Source organism: Neofelis nebulosa, chromosome 15 (genome assembly GCF_028018385.1).
Source record: "Neofelis nebulosa isolate mNeoNeb1 chromosome 15, mNeoNeb1.pri, whole genome shotgun sequence".
NCBI lineage: Eukaryota > Metazoa > Chordata > Mammalia > Carnivora > Felidae > Neofelis > Neofelis nebulosa.
The window spans coordinates 16463072-16484402 of record NC_080796.1 but is presented as its reverse complement, the minus strand read 5'-3'; the positions used below and the strand labels follow the sequence as shown (position 1 = coordinate 16484402).

Below are 21331 nucleotides of genomic sequence, written 5' to 3'. Positions count from 1 at the left end.
GGTATCTCCTTGTGGTTTTAATTTGCATTTCCTTAATGACTAAGGATTTTGAGGATCTTTTCATGTGCTCATTTGCATTTCATGTATCTTCTTTGGTGAAGTATCTGTTCAAATCTTTTGTCCATTTTTTTAAATTTTATTTTTCATTTTTAAAAATTTACATCCAAATTAGTTAGCATCTAGTGCAACAATGATTTCAGGAGTAGATTCCTGAGTGCCCCTGACCCATTTAGCCCATCTCCTCTCCCACAACCCCTCCAGTAACCCTCAGTTTGTTCTCCATATTTATGAGTCTCTTCTGTTTTGTCCCCCTCCCTGTTTTTATATTATATTTGTTTCCCTTCCCTTATGTTCATCTGTTTTGTCTCTTCAAGTCCTCATATGAATGAAGTCATATGATTTTTGTCTTTCTCTGACTGACTAATTTCACTTAGCATAATACCCTCCAGTTCCATCCACGTAGTTGCAAATGGCAAGGTTTCATTCTTTTTGATTGCCAAGTAATACTCCATTGTATATATATATACCACATTTTCTTTATCCATTCATCCATCAATGGACATTCGGGCTCTTGCCATCCTTTGGCTATTGTCGATAGTGCTGCTATAAACATGGGTGCATGTGCCCCTTTGAAACAGCACACCTGCATCCCGTGGATAAATGCCTAGTAGTGCAATTCCTGGGTTGTAGGGTAGTTCTATTTTTAGCTTTTTGAGGAACCTCCATACTGTTTTCCAGAGTGGCTGCACCAGCTTGCATTCCCATCTTTTGTCTTTTTTTTAATTGGGGTGTTCGTTTCTTTTTTATTGGGTTTGGGGAGGTTTTTAAACATATGTTCTTGGGGCGCCTGGGTGGCTCAGTCGGTTGAGCGTCCGACTTCGGCTCAGGTCACGATCTCACGGTCCGTGAGTTCGAGCCCCGCGTCAGGCTCTGCGCTGATGGCTCAGAGCCCGGAGCCTGCTTCCGATTCTGTGTCTTCCTCTCTCTCTGCCCCTCCCCCGTTCATGCTCTGTCTCTCTCTGTCCCAAAAATAAATAAACGTTAAAAAAAATTTAAAAAAAATAAAATAAAATAAACATATGTTCTGGATACACGTTCTTTATCAGATATATGATTTGCACATTTTTCTTCTAGTCTGTGGATTGCCTTTTCTTTTTTAAAGGTACTTAGACTCATTCATCTGGGCTGGTTTAGGCCTGGTTCTGTAATGCAGTGGGATTGACTGAATGATAACTCAAAAGCCAGTGGAGCTGTAATAGTTTATACCTCAGGTTTTATGACGATTATTGCAGGAAGAGATGGCCCACGAAGTGTCGCTGTGTTTGCCTCCCTTGACAATCTCTGAAAAGGGCTATAGCCAATTTGGGGTCAGCTTCAAAAACCAATTGCTAAGGAATCTATACAAACCAAGAAAAGCATCAAAACCGACAGGATTCGGCAGGAGTCACCGAGAACCTGGAGAAAATGAGCTCTGTATGCGGGACCATGCTTGTAGGAAGCTCAGCCGGTTCCGTGTAAGGGGGACTTACAGGCTGAGCCTGTTTTTGCCCAGGACGGGGACTGGCAGCTGGAAGGACTAAGGATTGAATACCACTGGAACTTCTTCTCTTATAAACAGATGCTTTTGTCCTGTGCGTGGCAGGCTAACTTCATGTGAAACTGTGCAAGCAACACGATTGGCCTTGCCTGTCTCCCACCTCCCCTGATGGTGACCCACTTTTCACCTTCACAGCCAGTGCTCACCGCTTGCGTGCCCCAACCAACAATCCGAGAAGCTCAATGACTAACGTGATAAGCACGTAGTAAAAATATTTATTCCCTAGGGCAGTATCTAAAAATATGTATATACACCAGACTTTGTATATCCAGCCTACGGTTAATTGGACAGTTCATCCTGTTATTTGCACATTCTATACCCTTAATGACTGTTAGCTGCTAAAACATTCCAGGACTTCTCTCCCGGTGCACAAATGTACTTATTTCTGTTAGGTATGTATCAGCAGTGAGCCTGCTGGGTTACAGGACTAAACATATGCTTAGCTTTAGTAGATACTATGAAAGAGTTTTCCAAGTGGTTGTGCTAGTTTCCTCTCTTCCTAGTTACGGATGGAGTTCTGATTGCCTCCCATCCTCATTAATATTTGCTATCACCAGGTTTTGATTTTAGATAGTTTGGTGGATATGTAGCAGTATTGAGTTGCGGTTTAACTTAGAATTTCTATGATATATTTCTGTGTTTATCGATTTCTAGCTGAATTCTCCCAAGGTCAAATAACATATTTTGTACGATTTCAAGCATTAAAAATTTGTTGATACACGTACGGCCCAGCATATGATCTATTTTGGTAAATGTTTCATGTGCGTGTGATAAGAATGTATATCCTCCACTTCTTGGGTACACGTTCTGTTAATGCCAAACATTGTTTATCATTTTGTTTAAACTTCCTATATTCTTTTTTGTTTCTCAATATTTATTTTTGACAGAGAGAGAAAGGGAGCACATGAGCAGGGGAGGAGCAGAGAGAGGGGGAGGGAGAGAATCCCAAGCAGTCTCCTCGCTGTCAGCACAGAGCCCCACGTGGGGCTTGATCCCATGAACCATGAGATCACGACCTGAGCCAAAATCAAGAGTCAAACGTTTAACCGACTAAGGCACCCAGGCGCCCCGAAACTTCCTATATTCTTAATGATTTGGCACGGGGGGCTCATACTATAACAGTTGCTGAGGTTGTTTTTAAAAAAACTTTCCATTTGACTAAGATTGTGGGTTTTATCTTTGTCTTTAGTTCTGTCAATTTTTGGCTGTATATATTTTAAGGCTACATTATTCGATCATCGAAATCTTTTTTTTTTTTTTTTTTTTAATTTTTTTTTTTTTGGAACGTTTTTTATTTATTTTTGGGACAGAGAGAGACAGAGCATGAACGGGGGAGGGGCAGAGAGAGAGGGAGACACAGAGTCGGAAACAGGCTCCAGGCTCCGAGCCATCAGCCCAGAGCCTGACGCGGGGCTCGAACTCACGGAGCGCGAGATCGTGACCTGGCTGAAGTCGGACGCTTAACCGACTGCGCCACCCAGGCGCCCCTGATCATCGAAATCTTAAATGATGATATCTTCCTGGTGAACCACACCTTTGGTCATTGTGAAACATCCTTCTTTGTCTCTGGTTACGTCCACCTTAGTCTTCCCTGTCTGATATCAGTAACTGGCTTTAGTTAGTGTCGGTGACTGTGGCAATTTGTGTTTTCCAAAGGTGGCCCCAGCGTTTCCCACCTGGCTCGTTCTCTTTACTCCTGCAGTGGTAGCAGAATTCATGTTGCCTCCTTTTGAGCCCCTGTAGTCCTTTGTATGATTTCTGAGGCTAGCTCATGAGCATCAGTGCACTTCTGTCTTGCTTTCTTGAATGCCAACCCTTGGAATTCAGTCACCAGGCTATGAGAAGCCCAAACTGGCTCGCATGGAGAGACATGTGACAAGACCACGTCAGGTGCTCTAGCCTACAGCCCCCCTAAGGCCCCGGATGATGTGTCAGACGTGCGAAGATGCCACGATGATACCAGCCCTCAGCGGCCGAGTCTCCCTCAGCCTCAAGTCCTCTTGGACCTTCAAGTCTTTCCAGCCGAGCCCTAGACATCTTGGAGTGAAGAAAAGCCACACCACTGTGTCTTGTCCAGGTTCCTGATTGTCAACATTAAAAACGGTTCTGACACCACTAGGTTTTGAAGGTGTGAGCAATTGTAACTGAACAGGGTAGTGTAAGTTTTCTATCCTTTGTTAATCGTTGCATATCTCTATGTTTTTAAGGTGGGTCTCTAGTAAACAGTAGGTAGGCTTTTAAAAAAAAAACTGAGTCTGATAATACTGGCTTTTAATTGGAGTGTTCAGTTTCTATTCTGTTTAACATAATTATTTCTCCAGGGCTTTGAATCTACAATCCTACTATGTTCTTACTATTCACTATACTCTCGCTATATTCCTTTTCTCTTCTCTCTTGCCTTCTTTTGGACTGACTCTAGTTTAGTTCTGCACCGGCCCTTCATTAACTTGTCAGTGACACACTCTGTTGTCAAACTTTTAACAATTCCACTGCACATGGCAACCTGCATCCGGGACTTCCCACTCACATTTAAAGTCCCAGACACCCTCTCAAGATTACAGTCTTAAGCATAGAGTGAAGTATGCAGACAAGGAGGCCAAGAAAGAAATCAAGATCGAAAATTATATCTAGGAAAGAGCTTGGTGCGTGGTTTCTGACACAGGAGGCTGTCTGGTCTATGTCCATCGGAAACGTATTTAGTTTCTGAAGGGATCATGTTTGCAAAGGAACCATGAGCCCTAAAAAGCCTTTGGCTGTTTTCAGCCAAATTTGGGCCCCCAAATTTCTATAAGTAGGACACAGTCTGCCAAAGCAACAGCCTTCAAGGAAAACACACTCTCTCCAAGGGCCGTTCAGATGTGGTTTGATAACAGACAAGGAAAAAGGCCCAAACGGGGAAGTTAGAGGCCACACAGAACAACAGACAAGGGAAGGCTACCCTGAGAGCCCAATCAAGGTCGAATCTGGGAGATCTTCCTGTTTCTTGGGCAGACATGCTCATTACTTATATGGACTGATGACTGTACCTCCTGTTCCTCCTTTTAGCAAATGGGAGCTTGTCCTCCTTCACCCTGGCCAGCCCGTGACATACTGCACTCAGACCTGGGCAGCGGATGCAGACCTTCTGGAGAACCTCGCCCTTTTTTTTTTTTTTTTTTCAAGGTTTTATCTAAATTCTAGTTGTTAACCTACAGTCAGAGAACCTAGCCTTTGAACTGTACGCAGAGGTTGGTAAACTGCTTTGGGGGTTGTCTCCCCTGGGGTTTCACGAGTGGGGAGAAAAACACCATGAATATTAACCGCCTACAGGGGTATACTGCAGCTGAGACTGGTCTGTATTACCAAACCCATTTCCTCTTTTTTCGGGGCTCACGGACCTCATTCCCCATCTTCCCTTGTAAGAAAGCACGGCTTTGCGGAGTTCTAGCCAATGGAAAATGAATGGAAGAGAAAGGGCCATTTTGAGGCCTGGCCCATAAAAACCTCCTGAGAGATTCCGTCCCATTTTGTCTTGATGCTAAGGGGCACGGTGACTTTAGCAGCCTGCCTTAAGAGGGACGAGCTACAGGCGAGAAGGAGCCTCCGTTCCGGAATCACTGCTCCGGCACCTGTTTGGGAATTTACGTGAGTGGGAGAGAAATACCCATTTGCTAAAGCAAGCTAGCCTTACCCTTACTACCACACAAAGCCTTTCTTCACCTACCTCAATCACACACACAACTCTCTCTGCTTTGTCTGGTAGTTAAGAGAGGGGAGGGATATACTTTAAACACTCCATCCTGATAGTGTTTCTAAGTGGGAACAGAACGCCGAATTTTAAAGGAAAAGTCCCCAACTCCATTTGGACAAAGTGTCCTGGCCCACGAGTGGTAACACCTGCCCTGTTCCCATCTCACTCCAGTGGGGAAGGCTTTTGAACCCTGGGAAGCAGGAGCCAGCAAGACCCCAGGAGAACGGAAGAAAAATGGAGTCAGGCAGAATCACAGATAATGTTGAGGCAAAGTTACCTTGAGGTATCCTCGTTGGGTCCTTCCTCCCTTTTTTACAGATAAGGAGACACAGGCTCAAGAATTAAAGAGAGTCGTCGCATAAATTTGGTGACAGGGCTAAGATTAGAAGCCGGGTCTCCTACTATTATCTATGGCAGAAGAAAATAGATAGGCACACACCATTGCTGCAGCCGGCGGTTAAACATTTCTTTGATGTCTCGTGGTTTTCCTGAAGATTTCATGCCAATTCCCCAATCGATACCATAACATACGCTCAATAATTTTATGTAAAAGAAAGTTTTAAATTACTCGTCATCAACTAGAGAGGACTCTCCCGGAAGACGCACTATATTTATCTACCCCTGGACACACTACCACTTACCTCCAGGCATGCACATACCCCAGGTTGAAACACGTGGCTGGATCGCAGATGCAAAACGATCTCAGCACAAGGGCCTGGGCCTGAACTCTTCTTGTCCTGATTCCTTCCTTCTATGGTCTAGCGCCCAGATTCAGCCTCAGTCCTAGAGAGTCAAGCATCACCCTCCAGGTGGGCCGGTCGGACTCCCACTTGTCCTTCGAGGTTCAGGTCCAACATCATCTCCTCTAGGAAGCCTCCTATGACCCATCCAAGTTTCCCTGCCCCACCCCCCACGCACTAGGCCCGAGGCATCCTAATTCCCGCACTCCCCACGCCTCGTTCCAGTGCCGTCTGTTGGTATGTTTGCCTCTTCCAGAAAGTATGACACATAAAAAGTACTCAGTAATAGAAACGAGTGACCTGAAGGCGGTGCCTGGGTCTCCCTGGGGCCCACATCTCGCGCTCCCCGGTGCACTCCTGCTGGGGCCGCCCGGGTAGGGAGCTCGGCAAGTGCACACTTACTGGCTGGGGGAGGGGCTCCGGAGGTAGTGGGCCTGCACGGCCCTCACACTGGTTTCATCCTCCTCACTTGGGACGACCTGCTCCTCCTCTGGGTCCCCGCTGGTCGCCATGACAGCCTGCCAGTCCCTGTGGGTTTGGCAGGAGAAAGGTGGTTAGGGAATCCGCTTCTGGAGGTTTTGTGGGGGGAAGGGGTATATCGGCGGCGTTAGCGGGGGGAAGGTCAGCGCGTACCACCCACCCCCGGGAGGGAGACGACCCATGGGGAAAGCCCGGTCTGACTTGGGTTCGGCAGGACACCGAGATGCACGCTCCAGCTGTGTCAGCTGTCCACCTTGGAGTCACAATATTTAAGAAGCGACAACCTGGCCCCTTCTCAGATCCCGGCAAGGAAGCAGCGAGGCGACCCAGCGCTCTGCGTCGACTAAGCTAAAGCCTTTGGAAAGCAAGGGATTCCTCAGGCCAGAAGGATCTTTCTGTTGGAACTCCTGGGTGTGCCCTCACATACACACAGGCACGTGAGCACACACACGCACGCGTGCGTACATATATGTAGGCACACGCCCCACTCGTGCACAGACGCACGCCTTCGCCTCTCCCGGGGGAGGGGCGGCTGGCCCTCTTCAGTGCCTCTCACCAAGGCCGCAGGGGTCATTGCCTTTGGCTCAGGCACCACCCTGATTAAAGAACATGAAATCCCTCCGGAGCTGGTCCCACACACGGCTGGGCCTTGCCACTCCAGGCAGAGTTGCTGCCCCTCTGCTTGTAAGTCGCGGGCTCACAGGACACAATGAAGGGAGAGACACACTCACCGCGGCTTTGCCTAGATCTCCACACCAAAGGGCAGTCACCCAAGGGCTGAGGGACCCGGATAAAAGGGCCAAAAGTTCCGATCAGCGAGAGGGACCAACCTCTCTCCTCTCTTCAGTGCTTCTGCTCTGAGGGACAGGACAGCTGTTAACGGGAAATCTTAGCTACCTTCTAAATTTAGCCTCTGGCCCCATAGCCTGGCAGATCTCTGGGAGGACGGAATGCAGTCTCAGGACCCAGACCTGAAAGCTGGCCCCATTTAACTCTTTCCCTCCTGCTCCTGGCTGATTCTCTGGACACCGGACACTGACATTGAGCAGCAAAGTTAGAAGAAGGTCAGGCTTCATAGATGGAGAGGCCTGAAGAAAAGGTTTCCTTTGGACTCTCTCTCTTGCCTGCAGCTACCTATTCAAAGTCTTTCCAGAAGGCGGTCTAGTGCCACAAATCTAGAAGAACGGAACAAATTGTATCCCAGCCCCATGTCAGTCTAGAGGGTGCTGGGAAAAAATACCCAATATATAGATTGGGGCAGGGGCTCTGATGGATGTCGGGAGAGGACCGTGGTGCAACTGAAGGGTATAGTCAACGGCTTGTGACCAGGGTTACGTTTCTTTGAACAGCGATGACTCTGAATAGTAAACGAGTAGCTGTGTTCACCCTCTACAGTCCCTCCCCGACGACACTCACGTTCGTGGGGATGGTCAAGTGGCAAGCCTGGGTGGTGTAAAAATCCCACGAGCTTCGGGGCTCCTGGCTGGCTCAATCGATTGAGCGTTCGACTTCGGCTCAGGTCATGATCTCATGGTACAGTTCTGTGAGTTCGAATCCTACATCAGGGCTCGCTGCTGTCAGCACAGAGCCTGCTTCCAATCCTCTGTCCCCCCTCCCTCAGTGCTCCTCCCCCACTCCTGCTCTCTCTCTCAAAAATAAACATTAAAAAAATTCCACAAGCTTCATAAACTTCAAATGAGCTCATAGCCCAGGTTACTCCCCTTTGTAACCTCCCACCATCACCATGACCAAAGCAAAGCCCAGAAACCCAACAGTTCAGCCCCTCATCTCACACATTCTATAATTACACCTCCATCCATCCATCCGTCCATCCCATCCCATTGGTCTACCCATTCACAAATGGTTATCTACTATGCGTCACATAATTATATGCTCAGAATGGTCCTTCTCCTTGGCCAAATGGAACAGTGTCCTACACACAGTACCATCAAAAATTGGCTAAATAAATGAATGAGCTTACGCTTTATTAGGAAGAATGAGACACAGATCAAAAATAACTCCAGCATAAGGCAGAATGTAGTTAGTATCCTAAGAGAGATCCAGAGTGCTGTGTGAGTTCACAGGAGGGAAGAGCCCTTCTGGCTGAAGAAGTCAGGAAAGTCTCCATAGAAGAGGTAACGATACACATACTGGCCTTTTAAAAAACAAGTTGGATCATAAGAGCAGATATGATGGGGGAAGAAATGCCAGAGGGGAGAGCATGAACGAAACTGGGGGATGCCAGTGGTTAGAGCTGGGAAGAAAGCAAACATGTTGTGTGGCAGAGACTGGGCAGGGCTGGAGTTAGGGGCTCCTTTGGAAAGAGTGGTCAAGGAACACATCTCTGAGGAGGACATGGCACCACCCCTGGCCAGTCACCAAACCTCCACCCTGAGGGTCAAAATAGGGACTCAGGAATTGACTGCCAAGGAATGGCCATAACTGAGAAACGCTGGGGATTCATTTCATGCCCACCCACTTCAAGGTTCCATAAAGATGAAATGTGGTTTGGGAGAGAGGTGAGATAAGGGAAGGAAGGGGCAGGGAAGGAGAGAAGGGCTGCCTCAGTCAGGGTGAGGCTCAAGATGATAGGACCACAGCACAGAGAATGAAAGGGTGGCAGGGAAGTAAGGGAGGGAGGGAAAGATGGAGAGCCAACAACACACCTAAGAGAGGCAACAGATAAGGAGGGGACCACTCAGGAGGAGGCATGGCTTCTGTCTTCTGTATACCCTCAGTCACCTGCAGAGGGTGACATCAGGCCACTGGAGTGAAATCAGAAAAACACTCACTAGCTGTATGACCTTTGAGAGCTCATTTCACTTCTCTGAGACTCAGATCCCTGTTTGTGAAATAGAGAACGGTCATACCCATCTCCCCATTTTGTTCTGACCACTCAGCCTAAAGTGGGGCCCCTTTCCTTCGCTCAATTTCATTTCCTGTAACATTTTCTGGGTTATGTTCCCCATAGCACCATCACCCTTGAAGTAGGGTGACCGGTCATTTCCACTTTGTCTGGACTAAGAGATTCCAGGGACAAGGGATTTTCTCTTTTAAAACCAGGGTAGTTCCGTGGGCGGGGGCGGCGGGGGTGGAGACAATCCCTTTAATAAATGGTGCTGGGACAACTGGACGGCTACGCGCAAAAAAATGAAACTGGACCACTTCTTACATCATACACAAAAATAAACTCAGGATGGATTAAGGACCTAAATGTGAGACATGAAACCATAAAACTCCTAGAAGAAAACACAGGCAGTAATTTCTTTGACATCAGCCACAGCAACATTTTTCTAGATATATTTCCTCAGGCAGGGGAAACAAAAGCAAAAATAAACTATTGGGACTACACCGAAATAAAGAGCTTCTGTACCATGAAAAGAAAAAAAAAAAAACCATCAACAAAATGAAAAGGGCAACCTACTGATTGGGAGGAGGTGTTTGCAAAAGATATGCCCTATTCGGGGTTATTATCCAAAATATAGAAAGTATTACTCAACACCAGAACAACAATCTGATTAAAGAATGCACAGAGACCCTGAATAGACATTTTCCCGAAGAAGACAGATGGATGGCCAACAGACATATGAAAAGATGCTCAGCATCACTAATCATCACGGAAATGCAAATCGGAAACACAATGAAGACATCACCTCACACATGTTAGAATAGCTAACAAAGAAGAGACAACAAATAACAGGTGTTCACAAGGATGTGGAGAAAAAGGAACCCTCAGGAACTGGTGGTACAGCCACTGTGGGAAATAGTATGGAGGTTCCTCAAAAAATTAAAACTAGAAATACCATATGATCCGGTAATTCTACGGATACAAACTCAAAGAAGATGAAAACACTAACTGGAAAAGACATATGCACCCCTGTTTACTGCAGCGTTATTTACAGTCGCCAAGAAGCAGCCCACGTGCCCTCTGATGGCCAAACCGATGAAGAACATTACTCAGCCACAAAAAAGCACGAGATCCTGCCATTTGCAACAACGTGGTTGGACCCAGGGGGCATTATGCGAAGTGAAATAAGTCCGACAGAGAAAGGCAAATGCCGTTATCATTCCACTTACGTGTGGAATCTAGAAAACAAAACAAACAGACAAACGAAAAGCAGAAGCAGGCCCATAGATACAGAGAACGAACCGATGGTGGCCAGAAGGAAGGCGGAAAAATCGGTGAGGGGAGTAGGAGATCCAGGCTCCAGTTAAGGAATGAATAAGGCACAGCCAAGAGAATTACAGTGAAAGGTATCACAATAGCATTGCAGCATGGTGGATGGTAGCTAACTTGTGGCGAGCACAGCATAAGGTACAAACTTGTTGAATCGCTATGTTGTACGCCAGAAACGAATGTCACATTGTGTCTGGTTCAACTCTACCTCGATTTTTTTTTTAAGGACAGTTCCAAGCAAACCGAGACAAGTTGGCCATAGTGTTTCTAAGATGGTCTTCTTTCTTTACTCGTGTAACTCTCATCTTCCCAACCAAATGGTCAATTCTCTGAGCATAGAGCCTTCCTGTCTTCTTCATGACTGTGGCTGCAGTGTGGGTCAGGTGGGGGTTGAGGAGAAGGGAAGGAAGAAGGGGATCCTATTGTGCTCTGGGGTGTGTCAGCAATTGTGGGCAACGCCCTTCTTTTATGGGCTTAGCGAACCTGCCTCTGAGATCATTCCCCTTTTTATTACAAGATGTTAACTTCCTATCTGTTATAGCAGCCCACGCCTTGGGGAGAAGTCCAGGACTTTGTACACCTGCCAAATGGAGAAAAGGCGGGGGGTGAGGGGGCGGCGACTGGTTCAAGTCCAGTCCAATAGGGTAGCTCCTCTGCCAGACCAGCTGACGAGCACAACTGGGGGGCCAGGCTGGGCAGACGTGTGCAGGAAAAGGGAAACCACAGCGACAGAGGGCTGGGCCAGGCCAGAGGCTGCTGTAAATTCAGCTAGTCAGCCCAGACCTGTCTGGGGCTCAAGCCAGGCTGGGCTTGGGGCACAGAGGAAGCAAGACCATGGCGAGGAAGATGAGGCCTGTGCTGGGGATGCTCTGTGCAGGTGAGTAGGCTCTTCCCCTGTCCAGGGCCCAGGGGCGGGTGAGACAAGGGGCCTGAGTGCTGACAGTGCCTCCTCAGGGAGGCCCTCCAGTGACATAGTTGAGTTCCTGCTGGGCAGAAGTACAGGTTCTGCTGTGCAGGCGGCAGGTTCCAGGCCAGAATCAGTATCGGAATGGTCTGTATATGCGTATCAGTAAATAAAATCCCGGTCCATTTCTGAAATGAACAAATCATAAATTCTCAAGACTGTAAATTCTGATCCCAAATCAGATCACGAGATCAGACACACGATCTGACAATAGGGACTAAGTATTTGAAATCAAGCCCCAGAGAATCCGGAATGTGTGGATATCGACATGTTCACTACCTGGGGTTTTACCCGTCGCCTTAAAACTAGAGGAAAAGGCAATGGTAAAAGTGATAATATCTCCATCCCACGTAGGGAAACCGAGGCAGAGAGACACTGCAACTTGCTCAATATCATCCCCAGAGCAAGAGAAGACTCAAACCCTTCAAAAACCAAACTACAAAGGCCCTCTCCAAAGGTCGAAGCCCTTCAGCCCTTCTGATACTCTGGTCGCTGAAAACTTGGCAGATGGGAACACCCTGCAAAATAGAAATCAGACATTTGTCGATATAATGTTCAGATCCAAATCCACTGCTGCCAAACAGCAAAGTCATTGCATGGGGCCCATGGAGTGTTTAAGGGTTAGGGCAGAGGCCTTGGTGTTGGGGTACTGGGCACAGGGAGGAAGTAGAATGGAGAATGGAAATGGGGAGACTGGGGCTGAGGGAATTGGAGGGGTATCTCTAATTTAGTGTATTTGGCTATGCTGAGAAATCCCATCGGCCTGCCATCTAGAAACTGTTCCAGGCTTCAGGGATCTGGTAAAAATGGGGAGGAGGTGAAGAGTTATACCAGGAAACTTAGGAAACCCCAAGGCCTGGGAAGTGGGGCCAAGGTATTCAGCTGTTAGAGCAAGCCCCAGGACCAGCTGGCCTGTCGGCCCAGCGGGCCCCACACTTCCCAATGCTCAAAACCTGGCCTTCAAGCCCTTAGGTGGAGGTCAAGGCCTGGATGTGGACCTGGGAAAGATCCATCAGCTCAGGCTGGCTCAAGCCCCACAAGAGGCCCAAATGACTGGGGGTAGAGAGGCCCTCATGAGCAGGTTAGAGGGCCTCAGTGGTTCATTCCTTCATGGAAACCTCTTTACTGAGCACATGGTTTCTGCAGGGGTCTCAGGAGTGAGGGGTCTGGAATGATCGCAGCCATGAGGGAAACTGTCTCAGCCATCAGTTGCAGACAGTAAGGATGCTTCAAGCCCTGAGGGAGGGAGGCTGAAAGGAAATGACCATCCTCCCCGGACTAGGCCAGGGACGCTCTGAGCCCGAGGTCTTGCCAGGGACGTTTCCCCCTCCCCCACCCCCCTGTACACGTCCTTGCATTTGCAGTCTGGCTACAACCAGTGCATTTATGGCCTAGCAAACAACTCTAAAACAAAATGCTCACCCGGCTTAGAATGAAAAGTGGCCTTAACTCTGAATTGCCCGGAGGGGTCCATTTTGCCCCTTCCTTTGAGGAGGCATGTGACCCCTGGGGAAACTCCCCCAGTGGAACCAGCTCTTGGGCCTGCGCTCAGACCGGATGATGAAGCGTGCCTTCTGCCGTCATCCCCTTCCCTCTACCCGCCCGGCCTGCCCGGTCCAGCTCCATGGGTCTACCACCTTTGCCTCCATACCTTACACGAAGGGGGAGGAGCTGGAGCAGTGGGCCGGACAAGCCCACTTGGGCAGGACAAGCCCACAAGCCCCGTGGCCAGCTCGGGGCGTAGGGACGCTTCGCCAAGTGGAAACATCTGGGGACAAAATGCCCACTGCCATGCACAAGTGAGCAATGAAGGTGTTCAAAGGTCAAGCCTAAGGGCATCTGGGTGGCCCTTCCCACCATGTGTCAGGAGAGGACCCCAGAGGAAGGAGCAGGGAAATCAGGGAGGGGCTCCTGAAGGAAGCGGAGCTTGAGCTGCGTTCCAGAAGACCTATTAGCCTTCCCTCCTGCTTCCTTTCGCCACCTGAACCTGCACAGGAATGACCTAGATTTTGCTGATGTCCTGGGCAGAGCAACACCCCCTCTGAATGAGCCAGTAGGCCCCAGGACTCATCAGACTTTGGGGAGACAGAAATTATGACATACGGTAGGGACCCAAATGGAAGGTGGCATATTAAAAATTTTAAAAACAATATGAAAGCCCACGGGAAATCAGCCTGACAAGACTAGTTCGCCCTTCCAGAGCAAATGTTCCCACCTCCTCCTATCATGGAGCTCTACCCCGTCACAGGCACTGGGAGGGGCCTCTCCCTTCCTGTGCTGACTTTACACGGCGGCGGTGGGGAGGGCAAATTAGTTAACCTCCATAAACCTCCGTTTCCCGCTCTGTGCAATGGGGGAGGGTAATCTATAATGTGTACAAATGCAGTGTGCCTCCCACAGGGTTATTATGGATAGTAAATGAGTTTGTAAACGTAAAGGTCTTGGAACAGTGCCTGGCGCATAATAAGCATTCAATAAATGCCAGTTATGATTATTACGGATATTATTAGTGCGGGCAAGTGTAAGTTACAGAGAATTAGTAGACTTTGGTAATCAGTTGCCTGAGCGCTGGGATCTGGTTAGACGTGTGCCAAGAAAGAGGCAGGGTCACCGTGGACGAGTCCTGAGTTATCGCCCCTCCCAAAGGCTTCTGGAGAAAACGGCCCAACTCGTACACAGAACTAAGGCTCTTCCCCTCCGGGGGAGTTTTTCCAGCCACCAGACTCCGTGAGACTTGAAGTGACGGCGGTACAGTTGCAGGAAAAGAGATGTGTAAAGAGGAAGCCGCCCGAGGGAAAATAAAGTCTCTAAGCAGCTCCGCCTGGAGTCACTAAACTCTTTGAACACTTGATAAAAGACACAAAAAAAGCCCCACCTTCCCAGAACTAGAGGAAACCCCTTTGAAGCTTATATTAGAAAAACTTTGGAAAGTACCGCATTACACAGAGAAACAAAGGAATCTATCATCCCAAAACACAGTAGAGGAGGAAATACATTTTTTCTCCCCCATCCGAAAATATTTCAACAAATCCATGGATGCTTCATCCATGGGGGGGGGGGGGGTCTTTCCTGGGATCTAGGCGTCCAGGTTCCTGAACTGAGGCTGACATGCCATTTTAGATCCCTTCCCTGGGGTCTCTGCTAGAGCCACAATTCCCAGCAGGATAATTTTCCCTAAAAGACTTACACTTGTCCGCTTGGAAGGTCACACAGGCTCGGGGTCCCTGTGCTCTGCCCTGTCACAGTGCAGCAGATCTGAGCTCAGTGTCAAGCTGTATGTCCAAGCTCCTAAGCAGGGACCCGGCCCAGGCTGTGAGGTTTGTGGATTTCGGCCTTAGACGTGCACACCTGAGTAGAATCAGATAAGAGGGTGGCCTTGCGCCCAGCGAATCTTGACTCTCAGAGGACCGGTACTCAGGCCAGGGCCAGCATGGTGTCAGCGCGGCGTGCTGTGACATGGGCAGCCCAGGCTTCCATCTGCTCCGTGGGTATAAGCCCTGTTGTCACGCCCATCCCCCGGGCCCGGCTCCCACCAGGGGCCTGGGTACCACCTGCTCCTGGTATCTGAGCACAGGTCAGAAGCCAGCACTCCCAGGGAGGGCTCATGTGCCCGGGGAATTACACAGTCTACCTGCCAGAGATTCGATCAGGATTAAAATGCCTCAGTCCCAGCCACAGCCTCAAAGGGGAAGGATGTCATGAATGGTCAGCCCAAGGGGAAGACGTGTGCAAAGGGGGAGAAGTGATGGTTTAGGGCAGTGGCTATCAACCCGAGCTGCCCATCACAATCACCCGGGGAGTAAAAAACAGAGATGCCCTGGCCCCCCAGACCTTCTGAATCAGAATCATGGGGAGGCAGAATCTGCGTGTCTCCCTGAGGTTGACACAGTTACCCAGGTGATTCTCACGTGCCATCTATGTTTATGTCATATACTGAAACTTGAAAGAAAGTAGGTAATCAACGGTCACCGCTGTTGCCACGGATACTCTGCAAGTGACTCGGCTCAGTTGTGCGCCATCTGGAGACTGTCCTGAGTTACCGTCCGGCCTCTGATTTGGTGTCTGGACTCAGGGGCCCAAGTGCGTGCATTCTCGCACTTTCGCGCGCATAAACGTCCCCTGGGGATCTTGGTAAAATGCAGACTGATTCGGCAGGGCAGGGCCGGAGATTTCGCATTCCTAACAAGCTCCCAAGGGATGGTGATGCTGAGAAACGGTTTAAGAAGCAAGACTCCAGGGTGGAACAGGTTGGTGGGCACAGGTGTGACCCTCATCTTGCCCTTGTCCCCCAGTCCCATCCCCGGGCTTCTGGGTAACGCAGCCACACTGCTGACTGTGAGGTTGGTCCCTGGGAGGCCTGGGGAGAACGCGTCTGGCTCAGGATGTGCTGTATTCCTGGCAGCCCTTGACCCTGCTCATCCCTCCTTCCGGAAACTATTCTGTCTGCCCCCATGATACCCCCTCTCCTGGTTCTCCTCCTCCGTGCTGGCCTCCTCCTCTCAGGTGTGTTTTGGGGCTTCATTCTCCTCTGCCCACCAGGAAATGTCAGAGCTCCTCACGCCTAGACCCACTTCTATTTTCACTCTACAGTCGCATCCACATCTCCGGGCGTCACCCGTTTCCAAGGGGCTCACGATTTGTGCCTTCAAACCCGACCTCTCTCCTGAGCTACCTACACCCGCAGATCCAATAGCCCGCATGACCTCTCAACTTAGATGTCTCAGAAGCACTTCCCAGACTCACCAGCTGAAAAGCAAGCTCGTAATCTTTTCCCCTAACCTGGCCTTTCTCAGTGGACTCTGCCTCGTAAATGACACCCATCCGTCCAGGAATGAAAGCCAGAAACCTAGCAGTCATCTGTTAACAGCTTCCTATTGCGGTGTGAGAAACCAGCCCCGGACTGAAAATGAGAAAGTAGGCATTTGTTTTGCTCACGACTCTGCCGTTTGGATGGGGCTGGGCAGGGATGCTTGTCCTTGCTCTGGGCGGCATCACCCGGGATGACTTCCCGGGGTTGGAAGGCCCACTTCCAGGATGGTCCACTGGCTGGCAAGCTGATGCTAACTCTGGCTCCTCTCTCTCTCTGGGCCCCTCTACAGGGAGGCACAGCCTCTAACTGGCCCGGTGTGCCTGTTTTGCCCCTTCTGTCTGTCCTCTACACTGGAGCCAGAACGATCTTTTAAAGTAAAATGATGACCATGTCAACTACCCCTTACTTAAAGCTCTGCAGTGGTTTCCCACCTACTGCCAGACTCAAATCGTGAGGGTAGGTTCTCCTAATTAGGTTAGATTTAAGTTCTATAGACCCCTGGAATGTTCACCGTCAGCACTCCGACTGATCCCCGAGACTGCCTCCTATATCTTGGACAGTCCAAATATTTCTGTCATATCACGTGTTTACTCCTCGGTTTGGAAACTTATTAATCACTGGCTTTACCTGTAGTATCCACACCTTCCTTTTTTTTTTTTTTTTTTTCCTGTCTAATCTTCAAAGGTCACAAGTCCCTTTCCTCCATTAAAGCCTTCTCAGGTCACTTTGGGCCCCACTGATGTCTTCCTAATAGGAATTTATCGTCTGACCACTTTGCCATTTGTTATGTTGCCATTCAATCTTACACTCACTTTGGGGCTTAGTTTTCCTAAACAACCTGGGGGTAAGAACTGTTCAAATTTTTCTCCTTCCTTCCTTCCTTCCTTCCTTCCTTCCTCCCTCCCTCCCTCCCTCCCTCCCTCCCTTGCCTTCCCTCCTTCCTTCCTTTCCTATCACAGTTACCAGAACAAAGGCTCACAAAGTATGCCTGGTTTTCCACAATCCACTATCACTTTCTGGTCCACTTTTCCTCTCCAACTCTTTTCATTGAGCCCTCTCCTCACCTCTGAGACTCCCTTTGGTCTGACTTGGGCTTCCACCCTACCAAGCATTCTTAGCTACTGTTATTGATCTGGGAGATTCCACACTGCAGTCCTGTCCTTGGTGATAAAGGCTCTTCTGCCTGCTCCTCTCCTTTTCAGTACTCCCCTCCTCTCCCCTCAAAATCAAAAGTACCCTTCCAGGCCGACAACTTCCACAAAACAAAGCTTCTTCCCAACCAGCAGCTGACCTCTCACCCCTCCCGAGTCTCCTTGCGCCCATTTCCGGGCACTCGTTCTCTTCCCTAAGATGGCCGCCACGGAGCACAGGGAAGGCGGCTGGCGTCCCGGCCATGCGGGGCCACCACCATGCTGGGGCGGGGGGGGGGGGGGGGGGGGGGCAGGGGGTCAGAGGAGGTTGGGCCTGAGGAAGGGGGTGCTTGAGGAGGAGGAAGGGCCGGAGAGGGGGACCCCCGGATATGGCCGGCCCACGAGGCTCACCACTGAGCTCCCAGCCTCTGGCTCTAGCCAGAACCCACCTGCCTGGCACAGGAAGTGGGGGCCTCATCCCCCAGCATCAGGGGCCGGAAGTGATTGTGGCTGGTGCCCAGATGTGGGGTGAGGGCGTCTCTGTCTCCACCGAGCGCTTAGATGGGCTCTTTCTCCGACGTGGCAGAGCTTACGAACCCGTACTACTGTTGAAAATAACTAGGTCACTTGGCCTTTTGATGCTCGCCACCGGGTTCCTTGGACTGAAACCAGTCGTTATAGCGCAAGCCGTGATGACAAAAGTTGTGTTGAGGGGGTTGCTGTCAACCAAACCAGGAACCTAGGACAAGAGATTGGCTGAGAGCACCTGGCAGTGCCTTCCTTGCCATGAAGACTGGGATAAAGATTTGTGGGAACAGGTCAACGCCCATTTGGGCATAGCCAACTACTTTAGCCACAACAGCCCCACAAACAGCATAGTTATGGAATGTAAGACTAACCTGGCTTTAAGCATGCCCCTTTCCAAGTCTGCTGTATGCTCTGCCGTGGAAAACCGATGGCAATGCGCGATAACCGAGTATATTATTCACCCGCCAGACTCTAGATAATGCTTGCCTTTCCCCACTAGCAGGGGGTTCTTCATTTTTCTCCTTATCTAATTGTAGAAAGGTAAACTGGTTTTCAAACTAATTAGTGCTCTTTTTTCCCTCCCCCGCTTGAGTCTTCACTTCTTTGATGCAAAAAAGAACTGTATCAATTTAGCCATCAAGGCAGATAGCAAGAGAACCCACACACAATAAAACCCCTCAAATTGTCGTCATGGCCTTTTAGACTTGGGCCCTGTTCCACATTTCTGGCCACAAGGCGTTCTAGGACAGCCCAGAATTGCATTGTAGGACAGTCTTGAGGGGACAAGGGGAGGCAACCTGGCTGAAAGAGGACAGATAGTGGGATTTGTCCTAAACGGCTTCTTTTCCTTTCTGGAATGTGCCCCACCTTCTCCACGCCCTGACCTCTGTACAATGCTCTTCCCCCACCCCCATCTCTTCATCAATTTCCTTGTGGTTCACTCCTGCTCATCCTCTAATGTCAGCTCAAGAGGCTCTCCCTTAGGATCACCTCTTCTCATCCCCAAATTCTGTTATATCCTGTCGCTGAATGTGTAATACTTGTCTTCCATGGCGGTTTTACATTTGTCTCTGGGATTCTTCATTCCAGTCTGACTCACCCAGAAGATTGAGCGCCGTGAGAGCGGTGACCCTGTCTGCCCCTGCTTGTCATTTTCTCCCCAAAGCCTAGCACAGTGCCTGCAACATGCGTACCCCGCAGCCATTTGCTGAACAGGCTGTTAATGAATGAGAACCCACCCTTTGGAGCCTCACTAGGCAGCAAGCTGGTTTGCGTATAGTTATCTCCTGTCCTGCCTTTCTTTCCTTCCCTCTTTCTCTAGGCAGTCCCAGCTTCTCTCCAAGTCTCTACTTTCTAATCTCATCTGCTTCTATCAAAAGTCACCCATTCTAGGGACGCCTGGGTGGCTCAGTGGGTTAAGCGTCCGACTCTTGATTTGGGGTCGGGTCATGATCTCGTGGTTCGTGAGTTTGAGCCCCACATCGGGCTTTGTGCTAACAACCCAGAGCCTGCTTGGGATTCTCTCTCTTCTCTCTCTGCCCCTCCCCCGCTAGCATTTTTCTCCCCTCCCCCCGCAACAAAATAAACTTAAAAAAAATGATAAAAACACTTAAAAAAAAAAAGTTACCCATCCCGAGCGCCTTTCCAGGGTCTGATGGATAAGAGGGATTAATTAAGGAGATGGGTCGGTCCTGCAGGTGAGAGGAAGAGAGTCGCCCAGTGTGTCCCCCCTCCTTCCCAGACAGCACTTGCATTCAGCAGCTTCAGTGTCGCCCCTCAGTGGTAGGGATTTCAGTATTGAGAAAGTTGGTGGCAGACATATTCGACCCGGAGGCTCTTATAGAGGGTGTTGCCCCTCAAACTCCTCCGTGTCGGCAGAACCCAGGTCTTCCCCGCTGGGCTTGTCTCTGTTCCCAGCTAGCCCTGTCCCTGGAGCGGCCCTCTCTGCCCCAGCACCAGCTGTCACACTTGGAGCCCGCCTCCTTCCTGAGGTGCCTCCCTCCCCTGTGCCACCCGGTGGCCTTTGGGCTGCTTCCTCATTTTCTGCCCTGGTGAGTCAGGGATGCCCTAAACACCTGGCACGGGCAGGACACAGTCACAGACAGGGGCTCCCACGTAGGGACTTGTCTCTCCGCACACATGGAAGCAGCTGACACTCGCCGTGAGCACGGCTAGTCCCATAGGACCTGATCCCACCCTTCTCGCCCTGGCGGGAGTCTTGCTTTTTCTGGCTGCTGCTTCTATGTTCTTACATATACAAGTTCAGCATAGTGAATTGACTCCTTCGGGGCGGGGCAATTCCAAGTCCCGCCTCCTCAATGAGCCTTTCTGTTACAATCCTTCTTGGGGTGGTAACACTGCCCCTCCCGTCCCTCCCCCTACACTTGACTCCCTTGACACTTACGCTTAATTAGGCTCCATTAGGCTGCCGGCTGGCAGGGACCTCTGACTCCTTCCTGTGCAGGGACTGTGCCCCAGGCCACTTGTTTTTAAGTTTATTTATCTTGCACGAGAGAGAGAGAGTGTCAGTGGGGAAGGGCAGCGAGAGGGAAGGAGAGAGAGAATCCCAAGTAGGCTCTGAGCCTTCAGCACCGAGCCTAACGCAGGGGCCCGTGACCCCAAGCCCAAATAGGACGCTTAACCGACCGAGTCGCCCGGGCACCCCAGTCCACAAGGTCTCATGAGCACCCAGCTCTGTAGAAACCTTGAGGGGGGAGCTGGCAGGCAGTGGCGACAAGAGAAACGGGAGACACCCTGCCAGCAGGAGCGTGCCATCTGCCTGCACGCACCAGACGTCAGAACGTGAAGATTGTGTGTGCACGAGAAAAGCGTGCCACCTGAAGCAGGTCCGGACAAGCCTGCGAGCAGGCGGGGGCTGGGAGGGTCCCGGTGGTTTCTGGAGGAGGGCCCGGTGGTTTCTGCTCACTTCCCCAGCGCCTGGCCCTGAAGTAAGACCCTGGCGAAATTCATTGACTCGATTAGAAGTTACGGATCCCTGCAGGTCCAGGCTGACAAATGCTAAGTTCTAACCACCGCGGCCACCAGTGGAGGCAGCACAGATCCCACCCCCCCAGTACCTCCCCCCCCCAGGCCCTGTGAGCTGCCCCTCCCCCTCCAGGGGACTAACACTTCCTCAAGGCCAGAGCCAGCGCCTTGCCCTGGGGGCGGGTGGGGT

General features: G+C 50.1%; 2 protein-coding genes across 5 annotated transcripts in view; one reads left to right on the top strand and one right to left on the bottom strand.

Annotated features, from left to right (window-relative positions):
* STYXL2 (serine/threonine/tyrosine interacting like 2) overlaps positions 1–7421 on the bottom strand; it is a 31343-nt gene extending 23922 nt beyond the window's left edge. The window contains exons 1-2 of one of the 4 annotated variants that reach the window (XM_058702434.1): positions 7279–7421; positions 6470–6595 (exon numbers count right to left, since the gene is read on the bottom strand). In XM_058702434.1, coding sequence (XP_058558417.1) covers positions 6470–6579 — 110 coding nt within the window. In that variant the 5' untranslated portion in view covers positions 6580–6595; positions 7279–7421. The other 3 variants (XM_058702435.1, XM_058702437.1, XM_058702436.1) reach the window with 3 other exon arrangements.
* Positions 7422–11245: 3824 nt separating this feature from the next.
* The window catches only part of GPA33 (glycoprotein A33), a 37129-nt gene continuing 27043 nt past the window's right edge, over positions 11246–21331 (top strand). Inside the window, 1 exon segment of the mRNA XM_058702439.1 lies at positions 11246–11601. Coding sequence (XP_058558422.1) covers positions 11559–11601 — 43 coding nt within the window. The 5' untranslated portion in view covers positions 11246–11558.